The sequence below is a fragment of the Heterocephalus glaber genome, unplaced genomic scaffold, assembly GCF_053883595.1.
Source record: "Heterocephalus glaber isolate CG9 unplaced genomic scaffold, H.glaber_assembly_v1.0 deba00001497, whole genome shotgun sequence".
Lineage (NCBI taxonomy): Eukaryota > Metazoa > Chordata > Mammalia > Rodentia > Bathyergidae > Heterocephalus > Heterocephalus glaber.
In genome coordinates this window covers 27,333,553-27,356,912 of record NW_028258320.1, presented here as the reverse complement: position 1 = coordinate 27,356,912, position 23,360 = coordinate 27,333,553, and the positions used below count along the sequence as shown (strand labels likewise).

General features: G+C 40.0%; 1 protein-coding gene across 2 annotated transcripts in view; it reads right to left on the bottom strand.

The window, feature by feature from the left end:
* Positions 1 to 23,360, bottom strand: part of Ccdc6 (coiled-coil domain containing 6) — a 102,585-nt gene that overhangs the window by 13,393 nt on the left and 65,832 nt on the right. For both annotated transcript variants that reach the window (XM_004858284.4, XM_087184815.1), the window contains 3 exons: positions 22,097 to 22,225; positions 7,420 to 7,523; positions 5,486 to 5,646 (listed from right to left, as the gene is read on the bottom strand). In XM_004858284.4, the coding sequence (XP_004858341.1) occupies positions 5,486 to 5,646; positions 7,420 to 7,523; positions 22,097 to 22,225 (394 nt within the window). The remainder of the gene's footprint in view (positions 1 to 5,485; positions 5,647 to 7,419; positions 7,524 to 22,096; positions 22,226 to 23,360) is intronic.

Genomic DNA, 23,360 nt, shown 5'->3' with positions numbered 1-23,360 from the left:
GTTCTGCTCACAAGCTTTCCCCTAGTGTGGCTGCCTCTCCACTCCAGACACTGTGCGTCACCACAGTGGGCACACGCCCCATGCATGGTGGTATGGCCACACTGAGAAGCACTGTGCCAGAGCACACAAGGTAATGATCAACATTCTCTTTTATAAAAACAGCAAGTGACATAGTAAAATAGAAAACTAGAGATTAATATTTCAAAGAAGCCTCATTTGCGGTGTATTTGACACTACTGCCCTGACTCGAATGCAGCCTAAGTCAGATAGCAGGTGAAGACCTAAGTATAGCACAGCTGACAGCTCTTGGGCTGATGTCTTGCTTATGAGGAACACCACATCCTCAGGAGCTGCCCATATACCCAGTCAGCTCCAGCTGTCTCTGGGGCAGGGGTACAGCCTCTGCCACAGACAATGGACCCAGGCTGAGTCACTCGGATTCTCTGCCCCCGGGATCAGAAATCTTCATGAGGCTCTAGAATCTAACTTCTGCCAAGTTCCTCTGCCCTGCTGAGGTTATTCTTCCTAAGATTCTGCAGCACTCTTCAGCCCCCTTCTAATAAAAGATATAACCTGCACCTTCCCCTCCTTTCTGGTTCACCTCAGACAGAATTTGCTGTTATCAAGTAATCAGAATAACCTTAATGTAAAACTCAGTATCTACTCATTCTTCTTGCTTCCTTTCTTTCCCTGTTTTAGTCAATGAACTTATTAAAAGTAAAATCTCCATATATTTCTCTCTGAAAAACAGATACAAATTCAGAGAGATCATGTGTACATCTAAGACAGTTTCCTATTGGCTGCTGCTCTGTATGACTAGCCCAGTCCAAATTTAAGAAGGAAGGAGCTAAAAGCATATAGACCACTTTTCTCCCATAAGCTGACCCTACTTCAGTTCCCAATACTCAACAAATTAGTTTCAGTTTTAAGTAACTCTTTGAAGATCTAGCATTTCAGCAAATTATGACTTCTGAATAACTGTTCAATGATTTCTAAAAACATACCATCCTAAAATATAGTTATTCAATGTTCTTTTAGAAAAATAAAATACCAAAATTAAATACTATTATGTACACTAAATCCCTTGTTTTTTTCCAACATAGCCAGAACCCCTGCTGCCTAATCCAGATGCAAAAATCTCTTTAATTGAAGGCATGCTGGGAAAAATATTTACAAAGTGCACTTTTAATATGAACAATTTAAATCATTTCTTCACAAAAATGCAAGCACGCATAATTTTTCACTTAGCACTACAGGAAGCCTTAAATTGGCCCCTGGGCATAAAACCAGAAGGGTGATTGTCAGAGCCAAGTCAATTTTCTCTTCCATAAACAAGAAAGCTTTGCAGAATTGAAGATCCAGAGGGATCTTAAGGGGAAGAATGTCTTTGAAAGAAAATGGTAATTCTTTAGCATCTGAGGAGTCAGCAGGGGAATCCTGAAATAATAACCTATAGCCAGGGATGCAGCTCAGTGGTGCTGCGCCTGCCTGGCAAACACAAGGTCCTGAGTTCAATGTCTGAAACTGGAAAAAAAAAAAAAAAAGAAAAGAAAAAAATTCCCAAAACTATAGATAAGAATGCCATTGGAAGTGAGGAGTGGACGATTTCCTGGGAATTCAGCAATTAACCCAGAAGCCAAGACCTCAAAAAGAACCCAGACCCAACTCCTCCAGGTGTCAAGGATCCAGACAGATGGCTGGCAGCATGGCCCTCCTCGGGTGCCCTCTGCTGGCACACTGCCGAGTGGACTTAACCTGGAGGAGTCATTCTCTTCCTCCTTTCATACAGGGCTCCCTAAGTCCTTGAGAGGGGTGTGTGTCACAACTTGTTTCCCCCATCTTCTGCTCCCCTCCTCAAATGTAGTCAAAAATAGCAACTGAGGGTGACTTCCAGAAACTTCAAAGCAGTGACTCCCAAAGGGTCTAAAGGTGGCTTGTACATTTTGCATTTCCTTTCTTTCAAGTTTATGGGCAGAATTACCAAGGCCTAGACCTTAACCAAGTCAATTAAATCAGAATCCCCGAGGATGAGACCTTGCCACTGGTAAACTGAACTCCTCAGCAAACTTAATGCTCAACCAGAACTGACATCTATTGAGAAAGATGTTCAAGTTCACGTGCACTGGAGCTTGGAGGATGTGAGGTCAACTGCTATAGCAACATCCAAAGACTGCACAGGTCATGTGATGTAGGAGGAAGAGGCAGATGCTAAGGAACTAAGGAACGGCCATTAGCTCATCCTGTAAGCCTAATCAGAACCAACCGTAGGCTAAGTGCCATTTGCTACTGTTTTGGTTCATCTTTCTCTGTCCTTGTAAAGTCAAAACAGCACTTAGAGATGCTTACCAAACTGTGCCATGGGGAGCAAAAGGTGAAAGTGAAAAATTCTCCCCAAGTTTCTTATAAAACAACCAAGTATAAATGAAAAAGGAAAAGGCAAACCAACAGCCCTGGAAAGAGTTCAGAAAGATGCGAAAAGACATTTGTCTAGCCAACACAGGAAAAAAAAAAAACAGACTCAAAAAGAGACTAAGATAATATTTGACAACTCTGATTTATCTCACTTGTTTTCTTGGAACGTAAGTGCAAATTATCAACCTGAGATATACATTAGAATTACTTGTATTTAAAACAACACAAATTCAGAAGACCACACGCCTATAAGGTATTAGTGGAGTCTCAGGTGCACAAGCTAATCCCCAACACCTGCAAATGCTACTATTTCACACAACAAAAGGGACTCTGTTCATGTGATTAAGATTTTGAGATGGGGAGATTAGAGTATCATGGTGGGTCCAACACATAAGGGTCCTTATAAAGAGACTCAGGGGAATCATGGAGAAAATCACATGTGAGCCAACATGACCACACACACCTGTAGTTCCAGCTACTCAGGAGGCTGAGGCAGAGGGACTGCAAGTCAGAGGCCACCCTTGATAACTTAGAGGGACCTATCTTAAAATGTAAAAAGGAAAAGTGCTGAGGGCGTAGCTCAGTAGTAGAGCACCCCTGGATTCCAACTCCAGCATCTCCTGCCACCCCCCCTCCAAAAGAGATGTGAAAAGGAAGCAGAGAGGGTAGGGCGCCACATCAGACACCTCTGGAAGTTGGAAAAAATAAAAGCTTTTCAGACTCTCTCCTGAGCCTCCTAAAGGAACGAGGCTCTACTGACATTTTGATGTTGGCCTCATGAAACTTTTGGCAGACTTCTGCCCTCCAGGGCTATAAAACAATAAATCTACATTGATTGGAGCCATTGTGTTTAAGGGGATTCATTGTAGCAGAAAAAGGAAACTAATCCATCATACTTTTTAAAGCTTCTGGGGATGACCTTGATACATCCCATGTACATCATTGGACCAGAACTTCAATCTCTGCAATCAACTTCAGAGACCAAATTTAAAGATGGGAACCTCTGAAGTTGTGGATGCATGTTACCTCTGACCCAGTGTATCTGACTAGGATCTATACTGAAGGTGTTCATATATAGGTACAAAACACATATAACAGAGACACGCCCCGCAGTTGTGGCATGACCAATGAAAGCGTCCATTGGTATGGGAAACTCATGGTATATCCACAGAATTGAATATCATGCAGCCTTTAAAAAGGGAATTAAGGCAGCTTTGTATGTACCAGGAGGATAAATGCTTCTGAGAGAGGAAACAACCCCTCCATATGGAATTGGGCAACTATGGGTTAACTGTGTTATTAGGCAACTATGGGTTTTCTAGGTAACTACGCTCTTTGTGAAATGCACCTGAGTAACCATGACAACTTCTATAATCTGTCACCAAGACAGCATAATGGACTCAGAAAGTCCTGCCAGAACTCTTTGCTCTTCCCCCCTGTTGTTCTGCTTTGTGTAAATCCTGCTTGCTATATTTCCAGGAAAACGCCAATAAAATTAAACCTCGCAGATGTAAAAAAGGTATATGAAGAAGAAAATTCCATTCGGGGTTCACAAGGTGACATGAATCCCTTTTGAGCCGCTGGCTAATAAAGCCATTTTTGCTTGGTTTCCTGTTGCACTTCAAGGTATAAAAAATGAAAATAGGGACAAAAAAGTATGTTCACTGTGCCACTATTTGTACAAGGGGAGATGAAAATATACAGTGAATGCTTAAATTAGAAAAAAATGTATTTAGTGAAAGGCACACTGCCATTATTCCTATTCAAAACACCCCCCCCCAACACACACACACTTTGAACACACTTATCTCATTATTCTTCTCACTTGCTCTGGAAGTCCTCTTTCATGAGTGTCTTTACAAGGCATGATCAAAAATATGATGAATGCTGCTGCTGAATGCCATATGACAGAAAGGCAGGTTTATAAAACTATTACAGTATAGATTCTCAGATTCTCTATTGGCTCTTGCCCACAATCAAAATGATCAAGAAAGGGGAACATTTTTAATTGATTTAGGACATTCAGGCAGCTACAACAGCACAACTAAGGACATAAGAAAGGACTTCTAGAACTGCTTCAGAAAGTGGCAAGAACGATAGGGTAAATGTTTGAAGGAAGGAGGAATACTCTGAGGGGTATTAACCACAAAGTGTCTTTTACTGTAATGATATTTTAAAAATTGAAACAGTTAACATACTTTTCAATCACACCTGTATGTATAATCTAGAAGAATATAGGAAAAATGTGTAATTGTGAGAACCGGTTAGGTGGGGACCAGGGATGAAAGACAGACTTACATTTTGACTGCATACCTTTCAGTTATTTGGTTAGCAAGGTAAATTTGAGCAGCCAAATAAGCAGAAATAGGGAGACCCAAGAAAATGCAGGTACATAATTAAGTATTCAGAAATCTCATTCCTTTGATTTCTAACTCAACATCTTGGCCTTTTCCAAAATATTAAGTAAGCATTTATTCTTTAAATACCAAAATAAATTAAAGTTAAGACTAAATTTAGAGCTGGGCACAGTGACACATGCCTGCAATACAAGCACTCTGGGAGGCTAAGGCAGGGGGATTGCAAGTTCGAGGCCAATCTAGACAATTTAGTGGGACTTGGTTTTAAAATTTGAAAAAAAAATTTTTTTTAAAGAGTTGTAGGTGTAGTGCAAACGGCCTGGGTTTCATTCCCAGTAGTGCACCAAAACAAACAAACAAATCTAAATTTAGTAGTAAGGATGGTAAACATTCTATTTTCTACCTTAATATTCCAAAAGTGCATTGAGGTCTCCTGCACTGTTTAGTTAGCACAATCCTAGACTGAACATGAGGGCAAAGATTAAAAATATTACCTGCGATTCTAGTCCCTCCTGAATTATCTTCTGAAAGTATTCTACAGTGATATCTGCTACTATACTATTTTTAAAAATGTTTCAGGATGGTAGTAAATTTATGTACACATTCTTCAATAATAAAATACAGTATGAGTTTAAGGCAAATTCACTGGTAAATGGAAGTAATATCACGTATTAATTCAACAGACAGAAAACTCAGTGAACCCGAAGGCTACATACGCTGTAACTGAGCAGCTCTCAGTTGCTTCTTTAGCCGCTCCACTTCATTCTTCAAAAACCTGATGTGGCGCATCATGTTTTCTGGAGAATCAATCTCCATGGAGATATCTCTAGGCGATGGTGGAGCAGACACGGGCTGGTCTAATTTCTCCTGCAAGATTCTTCAATGAGAAGAAAATTTCCAATAATGAAACACAGTTTGCCTTTAAAAGAGAAAATAAAATGCTGGCTACAAGGTTTCTTTTAATAGCAAGCTCTGGTTATTCACCAGCATTCACATGGTTGCTTAACTCTTTGCCCATTTTTACACTTTCTGGTCAGCCTTAGTTGGCATCTCAGGTCAAAGAGCAGAACTAAACAATCAAATCTCATTTCTGTCTTTTTGAAAGGTATTGGTAATTGAGCATTACTGAAAAGTCTCTAATACTGGGTTCTGACTACTATGCCTGGAATACTTTTAAAGTGTTGGATTTAGGGCATGGAGATAGTACAGGAATTCCACTCAATGCTTTTGGTCACACTTACGAACTACTACGAATTTCTTTAGAGGGTGAAGTCATATAAAGAAACTCACCTTCTAAATTCCTCGAGCAAAACCAATGTCAAGGCCATGGCAAACTAGACAAAGGGCCCTTGACTTCTGGCCACAGCAAAGGTAAAAAATTAAGAACCAAATCAACATTATTTAATAATCAGTGATAGAAGCTTACGCAGAAATTATCATTAGGTTGAAGCACATAAAATTCAATAGCTTTTGACCTACAAAATGATTATCTCAAATTACTCCACTTGGTATGAATATATGTAAACTTCCAGCTGTACTCATAAAGGAAGACTGACCTACAACAGATCTTTAATCCCTTTCTATATGCTCCTGGCATTTCTGGGGTTTATTTTTAGCTTTTTAACCTTTGAGTTTGCGGAGGTGCACACTGTAAATTACGTCTAGGCCTACTCTTATTGAGAAAACTAGCATGTTAATATTAGTTAATACTGTTAGAGTCCCTACATTTGTTGTATAAAGTGACTTTTTATAATTTATTACTGCTATAAAATGCAAAATATAGCTGATTCAACCAAAGCTTGAATGTTTCTTATAGATATATCTCTAAATTTACTTTTCTTAAAGCTGTGTACCATGTCCATATTTTGCAAATTGAGAGATGAATTCAAAAACAATTTATAAATGCCCATTCAAGCGAACTATTTATGGCAGAAAGACTTTGAGTAGCAAACAAAAGATTTTGAGGAAGTGAATAAACATTTTCCCAAAAACTTCACTTTTTACACATATGCACACTTCACATAGACAAAATCTTCTTGCCATTTTTATATGTCCTGTCCCACTCATCCTCAATGCATAGAGTGATTAAAAATGAGGGCTTAACAGTGTCTTGCAGACATGAATTTAAGAAATGTTTGTTGTTGAATGACATTCCACATGTCCAGACATTTACAAAAAATCTTCACCTTAAGTGTGTAGAGATATTTCCTTACACTGTAGTATATTTTAAAACAGTAGTTTTCTATTAAAATCTCAGCCTTTCCAATTGGATAAATTCTAGAGATGTGTAAGAATAGCACAGACTGCATCCTAAATACTTGAGAAATCAACTGAGGAAAGCAGTTGAAAAAGGTGAAAAGTTGAAACTACAACTACTCTTGAAAACAACAGTGTCATCATTAATTTTGTCACTGCCTTGTGACACCAAATAAAGAGAAATTCTACTCAGAAAGTAAGAAAGCAAAAGCATGAAAAAGTGACCAATATGGGAAGAATTCAGAAGGTCAACATGTTTTTCCTTTGGCAAATTAAAATGATATATGTTGCCCAAGGAGTTAAAACGGCCCACTGCTATCCCTTGGTCACTCCCAGAGCAATACTCTAGAGAGAGACACACAAAACCCACACCGAGGACCAAGACCAAACAAACCGCTTTTCAGCTTCAAGTTTATCCATCCTTTTCCAGAGACGATTAACTAGTGCTTCTTGTTCTTGTTCCAATGTATTTTCAAGGTCAATCTTCTCTCGTCTCAACTAAAGGAAGGAAAAAAAGTTTTACTGAGAATGGTAAGCCACAGAGATTTTGCTGCTGAGATTTTCTGGATTGAACAATTAGGATCCCCACTTACTGGGAGAAAACTGCAAAGACACAGCCCATCTTCTGGCACAGATGCATGCATTCAGTACATCTAGTTCCTAAACTTTAATCAAGAAAACCACAACTGGTTCATTTTTGGAGCTAATGCTTAATTATAATCTGGTATAAGAATCACATTTCTTCTTTCAGCATTTATCAAGGCACAGGAAAGGTCTTCCTTTGGGTTTGGGGAAGTTCTGTTTACTAGATATATCAGGACTTTTCTACATTTGTTCCTTAGTTTTGCATATAATTCAATGTTAAATCAGAAATACAAATAACTCTAAAAGGCCTGGAAAGAAGCTTTACATACTAGTTACTGGACATACATCAGTAAGTATGTATGAAAATACGAAAACAAAGATAAAAATGACAAACACCGAATTTACTACACCAGTTACTCTGAGGATTTAGGGAAGGAGGGAAATTGACTTGGAGGAGGGTATGCAGTTGGGAATCTAATCTCAAGCTGTATTCTATTCCATAAAATGAAGCAAACAAGTGGGCAAATTCATTTAGTAAATTAATACGGAGCAAGATACAATAAATACTGAGAATAATGCCAGGCCCTGGGTACTGGGGATATTGCAGTGAACTATAGAATCTGAAACTCTGCCCTAATAGAATTTCATTTTAGTGGAGATCAAAATAGTAAATTAAGCAAGGATCTACATGTGAAAGAGATATACAGAAAATAAGCTGATAAAATAGCTGTAGAAATAACTGGCCATTTGAATAAAGTATTTCCTATAACTTTAGGTACCTGTGCAAATCAGCAGCCAATACATTAGAGAGGACGTCTGTAACTACACTTCTGTCTCTCTCAGAAAGGCAGTACAATGAGGTAATCATCCCAGATCTTGAGACAAACGTCTGGGTTGAAATCCCAGATCCATCAATTGCTGGTTAGAAGACTTTGAGAAAATTTCGAGACACAGCTTCTTCATTTATAAAATAAAGGATAAAGATAATGTCTGGCTCATTGGGTTACTGTGAGTCATAAGCGAGCAAACTCTTCAAGTCATTAATTACTGTTTGGCCTTTAGAAGGTGCTCAGTACTTGTTGGCTATAATAGTTGCCAGCTTCGGTGATCTGCTCTGTTCTAGCACTTTAGAGCCCCACAGGTCTCCATTCTTGGCTGCCTTGTTCATGTTGTACTCTTGGTGCCTGGAACAACATCTGGCCATTTACAGTCCATCAATAAACACTGAAGCCTTGGACAACTGAATGAGCCAAGATTACACATCAGTAAAGTGAAAACAGAGTGCAAAATGCTGTTTCACTGGTGGAGAGAACTGAAGAACAGTTCAAGGGTAAGAAGTGATGAGGAGGTAGAGAATCAGAATAGGTCAAAAGCATTTTGTGCCGTGAAGCTGGAGCTGGCTACCAGAATGTTAAAGCAGCAGTACTATGTTCAGCAAAGAGGTGAAAGTCTCAATACCTCGGAGAACTCTCGCTAAATATCATACTTCTGCGTGCTCATCACACTTTTGGCCAAAGTTTAAAGTACAATCTGTAGGTTATTTCTTTCAAGAAATACAATTTCAAGGCATTTTACCCTTTAAAGACCCTGCTCTACTGTTTTATCAAAAGCAAGAAGCATTATAGGAGGTAGTCGGGTAAATAAGAAAAAAATTCAAGGCATGTTATAGTATGGTGTGTAGTAGAAAAATGTATACCAAATTACTTGTAAAGCAAAGATATAGTGCTAATCAGTAATTCTGAAGAGCAAATTCAAGAAAAAGCTTTCTTTACCTATGTGTGAAATACTAAGCATGCTCAGTTCCCTGCCCTAAGCCTCAGCATCCTCCTCTTCAGACCAAGCAGGCTGACCTAGGTGCCCTCTGTGTTCCCTTTCTAGTCTACTTGTCCTGTCACTTTCTGCCCATTTCTTCACTCTGAACTAGTTCAGACACAGACTTTATAACCAGCAGCAGCAAGACAGATCACCTAAATCTACCCTTCCACTTTCAGGGGTGAAGAAACTATTAGCCTGTGTGGTGACATGACTGAACCAGCGTGACACTACTAAGGTAAGCCCAGACACTGGTCATGATGGCAGCCATCACCCCTGGGTCCTCTTCAATAAGCAAATGCAGAGGGCCCAGAAGGAAACCAGGATCCAGGGAAAACTATGCTGTGGCTGGCGAGCTTAAGTTCCTTGTCAACAATACTTATTAGCAGCAGATTTGGTGACGCAGCAAGTTTATGGTGAAGAAATAAGGACAGCTTAGGGAGCCCTCCTCCCCAAAAAGTACTAGGAAACAGTTGAGAATGGGAAAACATGAATTGAAAACAAATGCATCTCAGCTACTTCTTGCCACTTGTTGGTAAAGATCCCAGCTCTTACTCTACTGCCCACCTTATCGAGCCAGGGTTTCCTGATCCCAATTCACTCTACTAATTTATTTTCAGGAAGTAGTCAAGAAGGGGGGCCCAGATCAGCAGCTTGGATTCTCAAGTATTTAGTTACATGGTCTGACAGTGCTGTAGGATTTTGTATTGTCTTTAACCTTAAAGAGATCAGAGTCTCGTTTTGTTTTGCTCCAGTTTTAAGTATCCCAACTTGTTAGCATCACTAAGGAGGGAGTCTCACCGGCAATAAAGGCAGAAACATTTGAAGAACTCATATTGATCTACTTGATGAATTTCCCTTAAATTCTTTATTGGAGTAGTCCCATCACCACTGCCTGCTCACCTAATTTCACATCATATATATTTAGAGCCCAAGTGTACACATAAGTTCTGCCAACTCAGCGGATTTTCAGGGCTTACTTTGTCCTGGTCATTGCATGATCTTACAATATATGTTAGGTTCCCAGAGTGAGAAGTTGGAAATTCTTTCCTGAGATGAACACATCAGCCCAGTCGTGCAATACTTTTAATATGCTGGTCTATCTTACTAATGCCTGTGTCTCTCTCCCAGTTTATTTTTTTCTTTAACTCAGTTTTCACACAACAAGGACAAACTAGTACCACTAGTCAAACATCTAATATTCAGGCTACCCAAGCCTCCTGACTGATTATTCCGCGAGTACCCAACACCAATGGACACAGCTGATGTGCAGAATATTCATTTGCAAGACTGCCTTCTAATTCAGTTCAATGGTCTCCCAAAGTCTTGGTTAAGAGCCCTACTTCTCATTGTAGGTTAATTAACGTCAGGCCAAGACTTGTTATTATGTTCCCAAAATAAATTTAGAACTTCAATAGATAAACTTTAGCGACTCATTTAAATTCACAGCCTGTCCTACCCGGGTCGGGTCTTCACAGTAGGCAGGTGCTGATCACCAGGGAAGAGGCATAAAAGGAAGGGGCAGCCAAGGAACAGCTCCAGGCCCTGCCACCTTTCTTTCTCACTGTTCCATTTTCTCATTTAAAGAGGACTCTGATGCTGGGGTGAGGATGGGGGAAGAGAAATACTCAACAAAAATGTCTGATGAGACATGCTCAAAGTGCTGACCTAGAAGTATACCAGAATTACCTGGGAAAATAAAAGTGTAATATTCAGAAAAATGACATTACAATAGGAAAAATGAGCACAGTTTTTTGTTTTCTACTACAAGGGCAGAAATAACAAAAGATCTTGAAATTCCATCCTACTTTCCTATACATCTGAAGTAATCTAAGTTTTGCATCTACATTGGAAAGTAACTAAGAGGACTTTTGAGAAGACCATAATACTGTGTATCATGTGCAACTGACTCAAAAATAGCTGACAACAATGCACAGTGGTCCTTGCTCCGTGGTAAATCCTTCACAAATTAAAGCAACAGAGATAAGTAAAATAATACTTAAGCTCTGCCTATGTTGGCTTCTGGTAAGGCAACTGGTATTTTTCTCAGTCCTCACAACTCTCCTCCTAGGCTGGAAGGCATCTGACCCTTGCCTTTGGGAAGAAATCTTTTTTAAAAAAGCTAAGCAGCCAATTTGCATTCCAGATGCATCAGAGCAGGTGTTCACAGATCAGAGGCCCTCAAGGTACTTTTTTGATTAATCAAGCTGCAACTGTTTTCAGAATTAAGAACAAGTTCTAGGGCATCCCCATGGCTTATGCAAAAGGACAGTGGAAATCCGCCAATGAAGAGGAAGAGAAGGGAGGAGGAGGGACAGTCACTGTCAAGTCTAGGAGGTTAAAACTGCCTCTGAAAACAAACATATCTGTGTACATCCGAAATACACAGATAAAGAAAAAGATGCAAAAAAGTCAGAACTATATAACAAGATAAATATGGTTGTCTGCTGACGATAATGCTGCTCATTAATCTGCCTATCTTTTCCTGCCCCAACCAATCTTTTAATGAACATTTACTATTTTTATAACAGAAAAAAATTTAAAGACATCCCATCTTAAGAATCCCATCTTAAGAAAAAAAAAAAAAATTTAATTAACTCTCTTTGGGGCTGGGGATTTAGTTCAGTGGTTCCGCTGCCTTCCTCGAGAGTGGAAGGTCCTGAGTTCAATCCCCAGTACACCGAAAAAAAAAAAAAATTTAAACAATAAAGAATCTGACAGCTTCCTAATATATGTAATAGTATAGTCATTAATAGCAATCCTTTAGTAGGACATTCATTTATGTATATTAAATACCAAAGGAGTCACTCAGTTCTTAGAAGGATAAATAATAAAGTAGGTTCAGCTACCTGAAAGATCTGACAATTTTCCAGATAGCCCAGAATTAGCATTCTTTACTACAGTTACATATTTTTTTTCTTCTCAAAAACTGTGAGAATTTGTTCTCTGAAGTGTTAGATTTGTTCTTTGAAATGGGGATATTTCATAAATATAAATATTTCATTAATATGTAAAATGACACTGCTTAATAGTTTGCCAGCTCAATAAATTTTGCTTTTGTTCAATAGCGTTGAGAAATGAAAAACCTTTTGAAATAGACACACATTTAATTACACAGATTGATACGGTTTCTGGACCTATTTCTTCACTTTGACATCAGCACACTATTACATAATTTTATATAATGGGTTCATAATTCTGTGGGATTGTTTTTTACCCAATAATTACCATTGATAAAAGTAAGATTTCAAAGTACTGAGTATACATCCTTTTCTACATCAAGAATTCAGTGGAGAAGCCCTTGGGAAAGAAGTCACATTGACAACTCTCAAACAAACACACTATTCCCATCAGTCCACTATGTAAATAAGGTTTTTAAAGAAAACAACAGGGACTGTGGATGTAGCTCAGTGGTAGACTGCTTGCCTAACTGTGTAAGGCCTTGCGTTCAGCATCCAGCACCACAAAAAAAGGAAAAAAGAGAAACTTCTGCTGATACAGGTTTATGATTTTGCGTTCAGCATCCAGCACCACAAAAAAAGGAAAAAAGAGAAACTTCTGCTGATACAGGTTTATGATTATCTAAAATAGAAGTTTCTTGATAAACAAAATCAATTATTTGTCTTTATCACATCCATCCAACTGTCTCAGGTGAAGATGTTGAGTTTACCCATTCATTCATTCGCTCTGCTAAGGAGCATGCTTTTTGTAAGTCAGCAACCCAATTTTCATTCTAGCCCTGAGGAAACAGACTGTGCATTTCCACACCGCAAGCAACTACAACATCTCAGCATCACATTTCTAGATTTTACCACCCTCACTGTAGTGCCACAACTCCTTCCAACTTCACAGGCAAGGTCTCCACGTTCTGTGCACGAGCAGAAAATGCACACTGTTGGACAATGACCAGGTGCTCTCCTTTCACACAGGAAATACATCTTGGACTTTTTCTCTCCCATTATATAATCATCCTGTGTAAACTGACCTACAAGTTACTGAGGCTTCAAAATAAAGCCTGACAAGATGGAACACGGTGAGTTTGTGTACCTCGTTGGAAGGTCCTGGGGAGTGGGGTGGTGGCTCCTGCTTCGTATTTTGCAGAGACTTATTTGTGTCACCAGACAGAGCTCAGGGTCTACTTTCAAAACCTTGAGCTTGGACCCCCTCAGCTGGCTTCATTATATCCAGCAGCCCCAGGTTTCCAAAACAAATCAAATCATCTAACAGTCTGCTGAGGATTCTTTGGAGAAGGAGTATTGATCCTGGTTTGCCTATTTTCAGGGCCAAAAAGCCCATGTATTTTTCAGCTATGACCTGAGTTTTCTTTCTGATCTCTCCTGAATAAGCAATAGGTGGGACTCTTGTATACAAGCTTCTCAGGAAACCTAAATATCCTCAAGGATCTGCTCTAATCCAATTCCCACCCAGCCAACTTCAGGGTTTACTATGATTATGTCTGCTTGTGCTCCACTGCAGCTTATATAAAGGAGCAGACACAGGCTCTGAGGTGTTATTAAAAAATAAAAAGGGCAGCAAGCTATATATACACTGTTGTTAAAAAAAAAAAAAAAAAAGGAGAAGAGAGAAGACGTAGAAAAAACATCAATACAAGTTGTTCGGGATTTTGATCTAGGTAATGTTTTTGTACTTTTGTAACCTTGTGTTCATATTTTCCAAATTTTCTTAAAAGTCCAATGGATAACTTTTAGACGCAAACATTTAATAAAAGGTTCTACAACATCTATAATTTGAAATCAGTACTGTATTTGAAATCAAACTTCAAAGAATACATAGCTGTCACTAAATTTTATCTCCTTAATGCAAGTGAATCCTCAAGGAACACCATTGTTTCTTATATTTCAAAGCAGCACACAGAATTCAGCAGGTGCTACCCACCAGCACTGTTATGACAGATTCCTATGGCCAGAATCTGCAAGGGGAGCTGTTTGCACAAACGCAATTCTAAACAAGACTCCATATGGCCATGCTATCTGAACATTTAAGAAATACCTTGTTCCCTAATTAGAAAAAAGAGCAGCCAAGGATGTAAATCTGAATGTGAACCACTAGCTACCAAATTCACTGCTGTATGAATCACCAGTACACACAGATTATCTACGTAACTCACTAGTTAGTTGCTGTAGCTACTAAAATAAGCAGCATTAAAATTACATAGGAAGTAGTAGTGATGTCAATTTGGTTTGTATTTTCAAACAGCTGTCTTCTGACAAGACAGAAAGGTTATCTGGTATTCTTAACATGCTATGCCATTAACCACTAGGGATTCTAAGAGCTGAAAACCTAAAACTTTCTTTTCTCCCTGATAAAACTTAAAAGGTACCAAATGTTTCACTGATTTAAAAAAAAATGAACAAAATACAATCTTGTCCTGAAGATCCAAATTCAACATCTGAAACCCAAGCCCCTATGATTTGTTGCAGTTATGAATGGAAGCAGACACTAGGATGAGTGGGTTTCACTTTGATCCGTCCCTGGGAGCTGGGGTCTGGTCCAGGCGCTCTAAGTCAGTTGCTGACATTGTCTAGCAACTGAAGATAACACCACTAGGCGCTGTTAGCGCTGAGGCCTGCATTGGGTCTCTGAGACAGCTACAGGGCTGCTTTCTGCAGCCACATTACACTATGAAGACTCAACTTGTCAAGCAGCCACTGCTTCAATCTCTGCTCTCTCCATGCTCTCTGCTGAAGACAAGGGACTCAATTTCACATCTTCAAGAGCTCATTTCTCTGCCTCTCTGTGCAGAACCTGCAGCCAATTTTTACTCCCACTTGTCTCTTCACAGGCCTCCACTTCCCTACAAGAGCCAACTTGGATCTCTCTGGCCAGCATGTGTCTTTTTCCCTGCATTCATCTCAGTGCAGCTTCCAATCCTCTCTGCTAGTCAGGGGGCTCCTTCCCTGCACGCCAGTGCTCTGCCCAGGGCTCCCTTCACCATAAGCCATAGACCCACCAGTGTCCCTATCCCTGGACTGGGTTTCTCCAGGCCAAGGACCTTCTATCATCTTCCTTAGGAGACTACAACCCATGGTAGGCACATAACAAAGGTGCATTGATTTATGCAGGATGCAAGCCAGATATTTATATCAAATGCAGCATGAGCAAAAAAGGGGTCAAGTCACAAATGTATGAGCATGAAATGGATTCATAAATTGAAAACATGGATAACCAGGTTGAGAAAGCTGGTGAAGTATTTGAGGCTCAAGTAATACACTCACTAATTTTCTTGGAAAATGGGTAGAACAAAGTACTATAAGAAATGGATAACAGCTTTCATTATAAGTGGCAGCAGTTACAGCTTTTGGAAAACTTACTAGAAGTGAGTCACCAGGAAAGCAATGGTTAGTTAGATCAACAATATCACTGTCCTCCCTTACCTTATTGAGTTCTTTCAGAGAAGAAACAATTAAATGGCATGTCCATTGTTATAAGAAGACTGAATAATGTGAAAATACTTCCCAAGACAAGCAGCAGCTGCCTGGAGAAAGAACATTAGCAAAACTTATGCAGAGTGGGAAGAAGGGCTCTAGGTAGAAGAAACAGGCCCAAGGAAATATAGAGGTAGCAAAGCATTTGGTACACCAGTGCATGCTGTTCCAACCCCAGGTCACAAGCCATTATTGGATCATGAAATTGGTTTAGCCTTTTGAAATCTTTTTTCTAAAGATGAAACAGGATAGAAAAGAAAAGCATAAGTATTATCTTATGAAACTAACTCCTGTCATACATAATTATGTAATCATTAGTATACAAGATTACCAGTAAATTTATTTCTTGCTGCACAGGATTTGAACAATCTTGCCTCAGAAGAACAAAAGAACTTTAATATACATGGAGTGTGAGATGCAGGATAGAAAATTAATCCTCTCCCAAGCCTACAAATTAAACTTGCTTCACAAAGGAGGTCAACCTGCATGCCTCGGGTAACACAGCTTATCATAGATGAAAGGGATATTTGAACTCAGGGAAATTTCCTTCAACTACATGGGCTAAGATACTGTCATCATAAATGGCTGCTAATTGTCATGGTTTAGATCTAGAATGTACCCCAAAGTCTCCAGTGTGACTGAATCATGAGGCATTATACTCATCAATGGATTCATCCACTGATGAGTTCATAGCTGAATGTGCCATTACATAGTGAGCCACTGTTGAGGGCTGAGTCCTGGGGGATCTGGAAGGGTGTATTGTCTCTGGTTCTTCCTTTTGATCTCTGCTTCCTGGCTGCCATGGGGTGAGTAGTGTTTCCCTGCTATGCCCTTCTGCCTTGGAGCCAGCTGACCATGGTCTGAATCCACTGAAACTATGAATGAAATAAACTGCTCCTCCTTTAAGTTCAGTTGTCAGATACTTTGTCCCAGCAATAGGAAAGCTAATAAATACACTAATGAAATTAAATTATCCTACAAGTCCTAAAATCAACCCTTATTTATGGGCTTTAGTGCCTTGGGAGAGGGAGACAACTTAAATAAGAGAATATATATCCCAGAATATAATAGAGCTGCACTGGATCAATTACAGAAAAGAAAACAACAAGGAATCTGGTAGATGGTAGACAAACCTTGTAATCATATAAGTGTCAGCTGAATTGTATGACACCACTGACTTATTCCACTATTACCAGACTATATTGCTAAATAATGGTGAAATGTTTAGTCCATGTGTGATATGACCACTGTTTCATTCTTTCTTGAATTAGTCCATTTTCTGTTTCTATAACAAAATACATGGAGCAGGGCAGTAACAAGAAGAGTCTTTTTAGCTCATGGTTTTTTTGGAGACCGAAAGTCCAAGATCTAGCTCAGCATGAATCCTCTCTGAGGGCAGTGCCCTGCCCTACTCACTACTTCACACAAGTCCCCCTCTTCGAGGCTTCCTGCCTCACTATTGGCTCCGGTAGATGAACCTTTGGAGGACAAACCACATCCGAACTAGAGCATTTCCTACAAGGTACTTTTCTGAGGCACGTGCACAGAAGGCCCCCATAAACTCTGGGCTGAACTTCACGTAATGAATAAGCTGATGTGTGCCTTCCAATGCTTGATAAGCAAGGAAAATCTCCCTGAGTTGGCAGAAAACATTAATGTGTTCATGACAGGGCCAAGATTGGTAGTCTTGCTACCCGGCGGGGTGGACCACTGCTGCTACATGCATGCCTGTCCCATTGTGCAGCATTTTATTAATTTTCTTACTAAAAACACTGATGAAAGTGTTTAGGTCTGTGAGCACCCCCAGTGATACAAGCCACCTGATGGGACAGTCCTGCATGTACTCTAAGCCAGAGGGAACATGTTAAATGGATTAAGATTTCTTGACACAGACAAGAAAATTTCAGATTCTAAATGTTCTTACCATCACCTAAGAAAATGTGAATACTAAAAAGGAGACTCACAGTGACCACATATTTCAATAAAAATCTTTTAGTAAGAGTTCACAGCACAGGCAATGGACACCAGTGTTTATTTTTGCAACTTTTTTTGGTACTGGGGATTGAACTCAGGACCTTGTGCTTGTGAAGCAGGTGCGGCATTGCTGAGCTAAATTCCCAGCCCCACCGGTGTTTATTTTTAAAGGCACTAAAGATGCTAAAGGCGCACTGAATAAATTAATCTCGTTTATCCATCATGTGCTGTAATGACCTCATAATTTTATATCATTCTCAGCGTGCTCTTTTGCATCTGTCTATAAACTGTCTTCTGGGATTAAGCATTTAGAATGCTACATAAATCCTAAAAAGATAATTAAAACAAATAATTCAGAACTATGGCAGGCTATTTGGACAGGAAAGCAGCAGGATTGCGGTAAATATAAAATGAATTGCTGCCTCTCTTTACACAAAGGCTAGGTCCTTCCTGCATCCTTGAACAGGGTACCAGGCCAGGGACTGAGGCCCAGTGCTGCCACTCTGGCTCTGTGATTTGGGAATGCTCACAATCCTCTGGCTTTCCATTTCTGAGAAAAGTGCCCAAGGGCGGGGCCACTTAGAGGACAAACTGGTTGTCACAGAGAAGCAAGTCCCACCCAGCCTCTTCCTCTCAGAGGGAGCACAGAGCTGTCTCCCAAGCCCACTAGGGTCTGAGGGCCAAGGTGGCATTCCAGCTCTGAGCTTCTGTGAACTGACACACTGCGAAACACCAACAGACCGCTGACAGCCCAGCATCTCGCTAATCAAGCTCCTTGCATTCTCTAGGTGAAAAAATGAACCTGGGCTCTCGTCTAAGAGAAGAACTGGCACTAATGAAATAGTCTACGTGGAAAGCCTGACTTTAGCATGACTGATAATGAAGGCTTCTGACACAGGGCCCTGAGACTGAGTTCCCAAGCCAAGTCAGTTCTGCTTTACAGAGAACAGGGGAACTTACTTCAACAGCACCCCCGACCTAAACCACACCTTCAAATCAAGCATATTAGAGTCAACACAAACTTCTGACAGGAGATCTTCCAATGTCTTTTCTGCAGGTTCAACTCAATGCTAAATGTGTATTATTTTAAAATTATATTTTGTACAATTTTATAGAGTTCCCGTGTAAACCAGCATTTGACTCTTAGGTATATGCTTAAGAGACAGGGAATACAACATCCACACAAAAGGTGGAAACAATCAAATGAAATGACAATGAATAAATAAGATGTGATATATACACACAATGGGAAATTATTTGGCCAGGAAAGGTGTATGGGGACACGCTGCAATACAGATGAAAACGCTGTGCTAAGTGAAGGAAGTCAGTCACAAAAGATCACATATTACACAATCCTGTTTAGATGAAACGTCCAGATTGGACAAAGAGAAAGCAGAGCATGGAGGAGTAGGAGTGACAGGTAGAGGGTCCAGGGTTTCATTGTGAGGACCTGGAAATGTTCTAAAATTAACTAGTGATAGCTGAACAACTTTAATAGTAAAATTGAATTGTACATTTTGAATGGGTGAATTATATCTCAACAGAACTACTGGGAAGGTGAGGGGAGGGGGTGAGGGTGGAAGGGAGAGAGAGACAGAAAATAAGCAAACTCGTTACAGTGTTAAGCAGAGGAAATACCCATAGGTTCTGTGTCAGTGCCTGGGTCCTGAACACTCCCATGCTACCTTTTGAAAGACAACTGCTCTCTAGCCTCATGCCTAAAGCCACTTTTCAACTGTCCTGACAAAGCTGTGGAGCACATGTAGTGGCATGGGACACAGAGCAATTGCCTTCAAACACACACAGTTAAAAAAGCAAGTTTGAGTTGGGAATGGTGGCACATGACTATAATCCCAGTTACTCAGGAGGCTGGGGCAGGAGGATGGAAAGTTTGATGCCAGCCTGGGTAACTTACTGAGACCCTATCTCAAAATAAAGTAAAATGGCCTGGGGATGTAGTTCGCTGGCAGAGTGCCCCTAGGTTTGATCCCCAGTACTGTACACCCCCAAAAGTTTTCTGTCAGGTAGAAAGCAAAGGCTTTTCTTTTTACAATGATGTAATTCACTGTAATTTGGAATACAGTAAATGTCTTTGGTCTTCTGGCATCACATAGTATAAAGCATATTATATAACACATATCAAGTAATGTAATATAGACTATAACACATATCATATAATGCATATGATCATCCCAAAAGATGAGCACAGAGCTGGTTAGATCATATCCATGGAAACTCAGAAAAGATTTATTTCGATTAGAGAAAAAAAACCCCACATTCCTCCTAAACACTGACTAAAAATATTTGTAGTTCGACAAAATACACAATAAAATTTGGAACACTGAATCACCATGGACACACCCAAAATGGGGGGTGGGGTTTGAAGATGTCACTTTCTCCATTTTAATTAAAATAAGGACTAGATGTGCTGAATCTGTGGTTTACTCCTTATAAGAGGCTTTGCAATGCATCTATTCCTCTGGATATCTGGAAATTATTTTTTTATTTTGGAAATCCTCTTGCCAACGTCTGAAATATGCTTAAAAGTTCACCAAGTCATTTGGTACAGAAAATGCAAGACTTGGACTTTGTTTTAGAGTGGTTCAGTTACTGAGTCTCCAAAGGGTTGAGAAGGCCAGGACTGCCCTTCTCCCTCAGATGCTAGCTCACTAGCCCCACCTTGTGGTCAAACCAAAAGCCTTGGGGGGTCACAGCCCTGGTCTCCAGCCTCCTGAGCAGCTCGTGAACAAACAGAACAGAGAAGCTGTTTAAAGGATTCACAATTACCATCGTGAAGACCACGCCCAAGCCAAGGTCTCACAGTACCCACTACTATGGGCACTGCACATGGCCACCTGATTAGCTCTTGATTAACAAGTTCCAATAATACGTACTTAAATCCTGAAAGCTTCAACAGAAGCGGAGCTTCAGTTTGATTGAGAATCAAACAGGTGAACATTACTGAAAAATATTTTTAAATTGGGGGTGCAGGAAGTCAGAAGAAACATTTAGACACTGCATCTAAATTTGAAAGCTAAACGGTAAGAATAGATTAGTCTGGGGAGATACTCCCCTCTTTGATATAGGGAGATATAAGGATAACAATCACAGCAAAAGCCCAAGTCAGCTTTAATTTAAAATAAACCCTAACTTACCCCCAACCCACTCAGTCCTACCATCCTTTCACTCTCGGGTAAAATGTTAAAACTAAAGTAACCCCGAGAGACTGATAAACCAGTCAGCACAGTACAGATACACAGCAGACCCCTTTGCCCGGAAGGCTCAGCCAAATCATCACAGTGGTGATCAGAATCTGTAACACTCAAACCTGAGTCATCTTAGCTAAGCTACTGAATTTTACATGGCAACCCAAGCAGCCATACTCCAAAGACAGCTTCTTACAACTTGTCTTAGGGGAAAGATAACTTCAAGAGACCTAAGTGGGAAAAAGCATTAGAAGGCACAAGGGCAGGGATGTCAGGGACTCTGGTTTCTTACACACTGTGGATGACGTGACAGCAGCTGCCCACAGTCTTGCATGACAGCGGAAGCCCAAGGACCAGTGTGGATTCTGAAGGTGGGTTCTGTGATCAACATCAGTGTCTGCCAGGGACAACTGGCAAAACGATTGTGCACTATTACTTTTCACTTTTTGTACCTCCTAGGTGTCCATCCTTGATTGTAGTCTGTCTTGCTCTGTTTACAAATAGAGAACTTGGGCTCCGAGAATTTAATGAATTCAAGGTCATACTTGTCATCAGCTCCTGACCTAGCATGAGTTACCAAGTCTATTCATACCAGCATCAACAAATTCAGCTGTAAGAAAAACAGCTACCATATTAGGTTGGTAATAATTCAGAGAAGAAAAATATTCTTTGTTCTGAAGAACTCTTGAAAGAAATTTTTTAGCTCCAGAGTAACACTCTCAGGAACATTCACATAAACAGTCCTGTGGTTAAAAACATTCTTCCCCCTTTGTTTTGCAAAAAGGAACCTGACATTTCCTGCTATAAATCAGAATATCACCACATATCTCCTGAAACTTAATCGTGGCCAGCAAGAGACCCAGAGGCAGGTGGGTGTATGTGTGAGCAGGGACGATATAAACGTGCAAATACTTACTTTAGAAATGAAGCTTCCACTGGAAAGGAAGAGCTGAACAATTGTTTTTACTCATACTCTTCGGGGCATATGGAAGCTGGAAAGAGCCAGGTGATTGTGGAAAAGTAAAGTCAGGGGAGTCCCAATGCTTACCTGTTCTAATGTAAGCTGCTTAGAAATGGTATCATTCTCCAGCTTTTTTATTTTCTTCATCAGTTTGTTGACCTGAAATTCCTGCTCCTGTTCCAGATGCTGCTCCAGTTCAGCTTTCTCATGCTGCAGCTGGAAAACGAAAAGAACACAGACTTGGAAATCAAGAAACTCAAAGGCTACACAGTCCCTGGTTTCAAAAGCTGACTACAGGAAGTAAGAGGCCTCATCACCAAAATGATATTGCCCGTGTCTGCTGACATATGTAAGGGTACACTGGGTAGGCTTACCACCTTACCACCTTACCACCACAAACCACTGGGCAAATACAGAGAATACCAAACCATAATCAAATATAGATTTTAATTTTAAGAAGACAGGAGTAGTTGGCTCTGTAGGAAGGAACTGGTAAGCTAGGGAATGAGGCAGAAAAAGAAACTTAATTTTCAACATATACCCTTTGGCATCTTTTAAGTTTAAGTCATAAGCATAAACATTTTAAAAACAGATATTTCACACTGTCAGTTTTTATTAAATGAATTGCAGTTTACTCAGATTTGCGTCATGTCTGTAGAGAGAGATGAGATGTCACAATCACAAAATATACTTATTAAATTATTCAGAATTATTTCCCAATGTACAAGTAAGCATGTCTGGCAAAAATCAGTACCATTTATTTTCTTAGCATAATGAAATTGCACATCACACCTCCTACATCTTTCCTAAAAACCACAGGACAAAAACCTCTTATTTTTGCAATTATAACAAAAGGCTACAATGTAGTTACAAGCAAAATTTTAAAAAACTTATCACAATCTTCCAAACAAAAAGGCAGTGAAAGAAATCCAGTGGTCACCGGAAAACCTGGGGCCCTCATTAATCACCATGCATTATTCCTAACATTCTCAGCTGGGAAGGGATGCTCCATCTCAGGGGTTGGCCTAATGTCTCAGAACCAAGGATACACTAACTGAAAGCTACTTAAGAACACTGAAGTACACGGTTTAGTTTTATCTTTAAAACTATTTATTTAGGCAGACACTAGACACTAGATACCAGCTGTTCACATGCAGTAAGATAGGTATCTTATTCCATCTCCAACTTATATGTGAATGCTCAACAGATCTCCACACTAAGGCGATAGAGCTGGAAAGCAGCGGAGTTTGGGATCCAGACTCTGCTCTGAACCCCGAGCCAGTGCTTGCCCACTCTATCACTGAGCAAACTTACACAGGTTGCTGCTCTCAGATTCTGCCACACGCCAGTG